The sequence below is a fragment of the Mytilus galloprovincialis genome, chromosome 1 (assembly GCF_965363235.1).
Source record: "Mytilus galloprovincialis chromosome 1, xbMytGall1.hap1.1, whole genome shotgun sequence".
Taxonomy (NCBI): domain Eukaryota; kingdom Metazoa; phylum Mollusca; class Bivalvia; order Mytilida; family Mytilidae; genus Mytilus; species Mytilus galloprovincialis.
This window is the reverse complement of record NC_134838.1, coordinates 31,645,148-31,653,515: the sequence shown is the minus strand read 5'-3', so window position 1 is coordinate 31,653,515 and position 8,368 is coordinate 31,645,148. Positions and strand designations below refer to the sequence as shown.

At 29.9% G+C, this 8,368-nt stretch overlaps 1 protein-coding gene and 1 long non-coding RNA gene across 2 annotated transcripts in view; both read right to left on the bottom strand.

The window, feature by feature from the left end:
- Positions 1 to 2,761: 2,761 nt before the first annotated feature.
- Positions 2,762 to 8,368, bottom strand: part of LOC143071603 (uncharacterized) — a 90,181-nt gene continuing 84,574 nt past the window's right edge. Inside the window, exon 2 of the long non-coding RNA XR_012976923.1 lies at positions 2,762 to 6,008. This is a non-coding gene — a long non-coding RNA (uncharacterized LOC143071603). The remainder of the gene's footprint in view (positions 6,009 to 8,368) is intronic.
- LOC143071546 (uncharacterized) overlaps positions 2,762 to 8,368 on the bottom strand; it is a 56,729-nt gene continuing 51,122 nt past the window's right edge. Inside the window, exon 26 of the mRNA XM_076245918.1 lies at positions 2,762 to 7,910. Within this exon, the coding sequence (XP_076102033.1) occupies positions 7,847 to 7,910 (64 nt within the window). The 3' untranslated portion in view covers positions 2,762 to 7,846. The remainder of the gene's footprint in view (positions 7,911 to 8,368) is intronic.

Sequence of the window (8,368 nt, the reverse complement as noted above, 5' to 3'; positions counted from 1 at the left end):
ATTTGATGGGTATTTTAAAGAGTTCCTTTTTAAGTTTATTCATAGTTCAAAGATTGAGCACTTAATCTGGACATTTTCTTTTGTTGAAGACTTAAGGATGACCCTTAGATGTTTTTTTTTTTTATGTGATATGAAGCTATCTTATTCAAATAACCCAACATATTCTTTTATTAAAATTCTAAAAATTCTAAATAATGCAGCTTTTTTGTATTTGTTTTAACAAATGCTCCAGTAAAGCAACTTTAACAATAATTTAACTAATAATTTTATTTTTTTTTCATTCAAAAAGTTCCTAACACAGATATTCATTTATAAATATTACCTTTTAATTTTCTTAGTGCTAATCAATTTTCTCTATAATTTGACATACATTTGAAATGAACTGTTTGTTAGTTCATTAACTTCATGAACTTCCACATTAAAAGTAATTACAACTATATTTAGTATATATGCTGTATGTAAAATTATTGTGATATAACATTAAGCTGATTCAAGGATTTGTATTGTGTACATAGGTCACAAATCCTTGGATCATTTAATCCTCAACAAAAAGAAAATGATGATTGCTGAAGTTGCTATTTGATTGTATGGTTAGATCATGGAAGTAATATTTTTTATCATAAGACATAAGGTTTTATGTGATTGTTACTTAGTGGCTGTGAAAAACATGAGCAGAAAGACATTAAAAAATACTTTCATTATTAAACTTTGTTCTGTAGGAAATTTGATATTTACCTCTCCTTACTATTTTATTATTTTTTTTGTGATTGTGTGGTCAGTTCAAATCTGTGCATGCAGCTTGTCTGGTCTGAATCTATTGTGCAATGTGCAAGGAGAAAAAAATACTTGAAAAAAGTTTAATCTTCAATTTTTCTCAACTTAATCAGCTTCACCCTTTCATTTCATATACTTTATTAGCCTGGAAAGGGATTTAAATCAAATTCAAAGATATATATAATTATTTATAAGTGTAAAAATACAATTTCCTTTTATATAAAGGAGTTAATACTCAGTCATGGGTTTTTTACAATATGATATAAATCTGTTAGATATCTTAGTAGAAGTTATTAGTGTCTGTTATAAATGTCAGGGCGTGAAATCTGTAGGGGAATGATTTCTTAGTAGCTGTTTGTTTAGATGACAAATGTGTATATTTTAGTAGTAGTTTGTGTATCTGACCTACGAAAAGCACATTCATTTAGCCATCAGTCTAAGGGAACTAACTCTTGATTTTTTTATGAATTTATGTTGTACTTTTACAATTTTCACTGCATACAAATAAACCATTGATTCTACCTTGGTTCTTTTCCTTTCAATGGGACATTAAATCCTATGCATTGATAATCAACTGTCAAATAAGGTTATGCAGTCCAGTTATTGAGCTTTTAACAATGTTTATTTAAAACAGCTGTTCACCAAACCATTTTGCAAGGATAATGTTAAACAACTTTGTAACATCACTACCCCAATTAAAACAAGATAAGGATGTTTGTAGATGATCTACCATCAAAATATTTTTTATCTCAGCTTCAGAAGAGATTTTTGAAGATTAAATGTTCAGAATCAAATATTGCCTCAGAAACCAATGTAAAACCAAATAAGGGTTGTTCCTAGAAATATAAGTTGAAAATGAACGAGAAATTGCAGAGAAGAAAATAAAAATGTGGTGTTCTGTATGGTTTCAAAGGGAACTTTGTGCTACTATGAAAACAAAACATTATTGATTCAATGCGTCCAAAGTGCTTTGCTGGATTTACCTTCATCAGGAACGCTTCAAGCCACATATTTGAAAACCTAGGTATGTAAAAACCACTATTACATCCACGTTTGCCATCCAATCAGCATTTATACATAGATTCAAAATTTTAAATGGTAATTTTCAAAAACAATATGTCCCAGACTCCTTACTTCGATCAAACCACTAGTTAGTTTAGAATGCAGTTTTTGCTACACAGATTTTTATTGTTCATTCTTTATGTACTTTAAATAAAGTGTTTTCATGCAGAGATTTTTTATTGTTCTATCTTTCATGTACTTCACAGTAGTCCACTGACCTAGTTTAAAAAGGGAGAGTAGAGGGAGGAAAAATCGTGTGCCTGTCCCAAGTCATATATACGTGAGTCAGGGTTGAGATCTCACAAAACATGTTTAACGCCACCACATTTTTGTGTCAGTCCCAAGTCAGGAGCCTCTGGCCTTTGTTGGTCTTGTATGTTTTTTTCAATTTTAGTTCATTCATATGTTTTGGAGTTTAGTCCGACATCCTTTTTCACTGAACTAGTACACATTTTAGTTATGGAGCCAGCTGAGGCCCAACTATGGGTGTGATATTTTAAGCTGTGTTGAAGACCCATTGGCAGTCTTGGGCTGTTTTCTGCTCTTTTGTCAGGTTGTTGTATCTTTAAAACATTCTCAATTTCCATTCTCAACTAAATAAATGTTTTTGCTTCTACAAGAATCTGATGTTGATGGCAGATAAATGTTTCAGTATAAATTTATTAACACCTTTTTAGACCATGGAAGACTAATAGGTTGACAGTTTCTATTGTTGAGGACTACATATAAACCTCTTGGTGGCTTTCAGTTGTTTTTCTCCTTGGGTTACTGCCTCATTGATGTATGCCCAACATCTCTGAGAGATTTCATTCCAAGAGAATGTATTAATTTATTAAAAAGGCATAACTTCAGTTAAATCTTTTTATTTGGTGCTGGTTAGCACACACACCAGCTTCACCTGATTCTGATTAAAAAAATAATTAACTAAATTTCATGATGTGTTTATTGAGTTAAATATTAAGAAATGCTGCCAAGGTTTTACAAAGTATTTTGTTAAAATGTAAATAATAGATAATACAGAACTAATGTTCATAACTGTATGGCACTACACACTAAACAGCAATCATTAACAGGTAATAATCATTTCTCTCAGGTAATCATAATATTATACAACATTAGGTTAAGAGTGTGAGGTCAAGGTGAAATAACATAACATAAAATTAAAAAATAATAAAAAACATGGAGATGTGATATGATTGCCAATGATTTATCGATGGTTAGTGCATGGAAGTATTATATTGACAGGAACTACTACGACCCGACTTCAAACGTTTCATCTGCGATGCCGCGCCCAATTTAATGACATGTTAATTAGCTTGAAACATGGCACGTTATTTACATAGCAGCGTGTGGTGCCCTACAATATTGTCATTCTCGGTTGATTTCGGGATTACGGAAATAAACGAAGAAATCGAAAGTTGTGATAAATTCTTAGGAAACAGCAATCGGCAAACTTCGGCAGATTCCGTTACCTAACTGTGCCGATTTAGTGATTGATGGATTAATGCGAGTCATCATTAATTCTATAGAAAACTCGTTGACGATGGAAATGTGCACCAAATTTATTGAATAAATGCCCCATTTTTATTGATTTATTTTTTCGGTAGAAATTCACTATATGTAATATATATCGCAAGTTGTGATTATATAATAACTACTGTTTACTCCATTGAGTGGAACACATTTCCTGCATATTTAAGACGATTGTAAATGATCGTTCTGATAAAATCAAAAGATCAAAGAGATTTTAAATAAATGTAGGGTAAGATCATTGGTTGGTATATACGAATGTTCAGCTGAACCCCGATGTGTTGATTTTTTTTTAGTACTGCGACTCAAGTATTTGTATAGTGACATTGTACAAATTCTTGTGCGACTGTTCAATAATATTTACCAGTATCATTTGTACGGTTTCATTTGGTCGGATAGTGATAACATATTTTAGGGGACAGAAATGTATTATATAAATATCTATATAACGTAGTTTCTTCTGCTGTATTTTGTTGATTGGTACTCTGAGGATTGGTACTTGCTCGATTAATTTTCGTATTATAAAATGGAAATTTCTACTTTCCAGGATTATCCAGTAACTTAACCATATATATTACTCTAAACTTCACAGTTTTAATATTTATTGTTAACCGGCGGTAACCGGAACACACCTTAATCGCGATTTAAACTTCACCCACAAACTAATAAAATAATGTCACTCACTATTTCAAATCGTTGTAGAAAAATTAATTCTGGGCCGATTTTCATTTTTTATGCATCAGTCGATTTGTTTAAATAAGTTGTTCACGAATAAAGGTCTACCGACGCGATTGAAATAAGTAAAGGTGTTTTCCGACAGGTAATATTGTAAAGCTGTCTCGATTAAAACCACGTGATTGATAAGTAGTATCTCTGGTCAATTTATGACTGCGGCATCTCAGAGTCACAAAAGAAATTAACGACAGCGTACTAATTAGACAGTTTCCATATCTTTTCTACAGGGCTACCCGGGTTATAAATAAATGCTAATTAATCGTTGTAGTTCCTGTCAATATAATACTTCCATGGTTAGTGTTTAATGTCACTGCTTTCAGTGATATTGTTTGCCTTAAATTACTGGAGAATAAAGGCTTTTTCCCCTGGTGAAGAATCCAAATATGGAAAAAAAAATGGCTTAAAATTATTCCCAAAAAGACAACTGTTTTCCCAAATAGTGCAGTCTCGGTAGTAATTGTGCATGAATGCAAACTGAAAAACACTCATTTATTCATTTTTCATGCCTACAATGACTAAATGTATAAATTTGAGGGTCTATTTATGTATCATCACTGACAATAAGGGGTTTTGTTTCAAAGCAGGGTTTTTTTCTCTTGAAAGGGGGTCTGCAAATTGAAGTTTCAGTCAAATTCATGGTTTATTATAAATTTCCAAATTTGATAAAAATGACACATATTTTCCTAATAAAAAAGGGTAGAGGTAGTTTTGAAAAAAACCATCAATATCACTGGCTTTATCATGGCATGTTTGATTGGTAAGAGGAAGCCAAAGTCCCCAAGAGAACCACTGACTTTCAAAAGGAAAACAGGCAATTCTAATCAAATACCACTACATACTTCAGCTTGGCCAAGATTACACATATATATTGGATAAGCAAGCAGACATTTCAATCAGATAAAATACAATAATTATGTTGCAATTCAACAAAACTGGCTTAGACATCTAATCACTGAACCATGCATATGAGGTTATGGTATGTATGGTGACCCCTGTCAGATAAGCATGTGTACTTCAGTCAACCTACAGAGTCGATAGCTGTGGCAACAAGGCTGCAGTAACACACTAAGATTAATAAATTGTTGCATCGTTTTATATGGTATTTAAAAAGCAAAAAACATTCAACCAAGAAACAATTTCATATACACTTTTAAATGAGATTTTTTGTTGTTGCTATTTTTGTCTGTTTTTAGTGAGAAATACTTTTAATACAAATGTTTTTTTTTCTCCTTCAATAATGTGTAAAAACTCTATAAATGAACACCCCCCAACACACATGGTCAATATAAATACATTAAAAGCATGCATAAGTTAATGCCCTATTTATCCAATTATACAGTAAGAAAATAAACCCCATGTCACACACAAATATAATGTTTTCAATGAAAAAAGGAACTATAGAATGAAAGGACTTGATCTGGCATTTAATCAATTCATTATAAATTACATATCAACAGTACATGTAACTTACAATTCAAATTTCAGTATTGCAAAAAAGTAAAAATAAATGGCATACTATTAAAAACTTGAGTTGTAAAGTAAGAATGTTATTTATCTATGTATAAATGAATTAAGTTATAAAGGAAATACATACTGAATAACAGTTAAAACTTCCTTTTCATGTGTTTTCTGTCAAGACATATGATACTAGATGTTATGGCTTCATTACTGTTATGCAATAAAAAGTTTTTCATAAATAGTTTTTGTATTAAGTAACTCCTAGATAATTATTTTTCTTTTCTAATTTCAATTTTTTTATCATGTGTCAGGCAGACAATATGTGAAGGGATAATATCATTTGTCATGATAATTTATGTATGTTTCCTTTTGTAGGTTGTGAAAACATATAATATTTCATAAGGATTGTCTTAGGGATGACATCAAAAGTTCAATGTAGGATAAAAAAACTTAATTCACATTAGTTTTTTCGCTGACCCCCTACCCCCCTTCTTAACTTAATTTGTGAAAAATTGATTTACCTATATGGATATATGTAAAATCGATTTTAGATAAACAAAACTTGAGCAATGTTGACCCCCCCACCCCCAAACTATTCGATTTAAGTTTTTTATCCTACATCGATCTTTTGATGTCGTCCCTTAGTTGAGAAAGAAAAATAAACTAGGTGAACAAGAAAAATCAATTGATAAAATTTTAAGAAAAGGTATAAAAAGATCTCTTTCCTTTAGTTAAACACTTCATAATAACAAAAATAGGACCACCACTAGTGTTAAGTTTTGTTGTTAAATTATAATATAAGAAAAATTAACAGCACCTCTAACTACATGTACCTTCGACTAAAAATAATTACAAACAATACTGATCTATGATTCTTTGGACCTGTATTTTTGATATTTCATAAATTGATTGGTTCTCTCAAGTCTGACATATTGAAATAGCCAGGATGCTTTCTTTTCTTTATAATATCTTAATTTTGTTTTCTCAAAACTCCTATCATTCTATTTTTTTAAACAAACTCATCAAATTCACTCAAAACAACTTTTTTTCAAAATGTGAAAATTTTGTTTCTAAAAAACAGTAATTAATTGGAACCATCTTATAAGTTCAACAAGAATATGTATCCACATCCCACTCACACTTACACATTTTCTCAGTGAACACAGAAACTTTGATCAGAACCCTTGTTTGGCATATATAACATTTCACTTAGTAATGAACATATATACTAAATTTCAATTTCAAGTGACCAGAAACTACCCTAAACCAACATTTTTCACTACCTTTAACAAAGATGTCTATGAACCATGATAATAAGGTGTTTAAATGACAGTGATTAATTTTCAATGTACACTTATTATCATCATACAATACATGTATGTAATATACTAACAGACAATCTATAATATGGGTTTTCATTCCTGTAACTGGTAAAATATATATAACATTGTCACAATTAAAACTTACATTGTCAATTAGAAATTATAATAATAACTGAAAACATTAAAAGCATTTATCACAGAATTAACTAGGTTTAGGAATAAAATGTTTCAAATTTTACAATCTGCATAAAACTATTAAAATCTAAAGGATACAATGATTGATGGGCAATGACAACAGACACAATTTCTATCGAAAACAGAAAACAATATGTGGTTTACATTTAAAACAAAGCAACAAAGCTATGTTCAAAGCAGCATTTGTTAACCTTATAAAAGGTATTAAAATACTAGTGATCAACTTGACTTTTACACTTTTGAAGTTTCAAAATGAAATTAAAATTGTTTATATGTTAAGACAGGTTAAATGCTTCCAGAAATCATAACAACATTTCTTTTAACAACAATATGGATTTCTTGCAAATAGTTTTACATCAACACAGAGCTTTGTATTCAAAATTCAAATGCATTTACATAGTGTTGTGTGGAGACATATATCTAATAAATGGTGTCTGTTACTAATAAACTGTGTTTTCAATCAAAGTATAATATTGCATTTCTAAAATCTGACCTATTTAACTTTTTACTGTGTAATATTCACTTTAATAGAATTATCTCCATATCAAATAAAAAAAAGTCAAATGGTACTTAAAAAACCTAAGTTAACTCAAGAAATAATTATTCATAAGTAAATGAATTTCTATGGCCTTTTTTACCTGCCATTACTAAAATAAATAAATGAAGTTTACATGAATATACACTATCAAAATCAATGGTTTTGCATAATAAAATATAATTTATTTTCTATTCAAAATGTCTACTTTTGTATTTAATTAATGACTGTGCTTTCATCTTTTTCTCTTGGTGGCTGAACCATGGCTGTCCTTCTGTTGGTCTTTGAATAATGCATATGTAAAATTATGTCAAGGAAAAGTGTAAAAATAGAAACAATACCGCACTGTTCATATTCTTACATACATATATATATATATATATATATATATATATATATATATATATATATATATATATATATATATATATATATATATATAAGTACGTCTGAGTCAGTGACAACTCTACAACAGATTTATCCATCGATCACCAGCAATGATGGTGATACATGGCTGTGTACATTATGTATATACAACTCGTCTAAACATCAACCCAACAATGTTAGATCTGTAAATTTTCGAGGGAAGAACAAAAAATTTGCGAAAGCAAATTTACAGATCTAACATTGTTGAGTTGATGTTAAGACGAGTTGTATGTATATTCATTAAATAAAATAATAAAATAAGTAAAAAGTTAACAGTTCCATTCTATCGATTTCATCCTTCCATTGGGACTCTTCAGGATATATATATCTT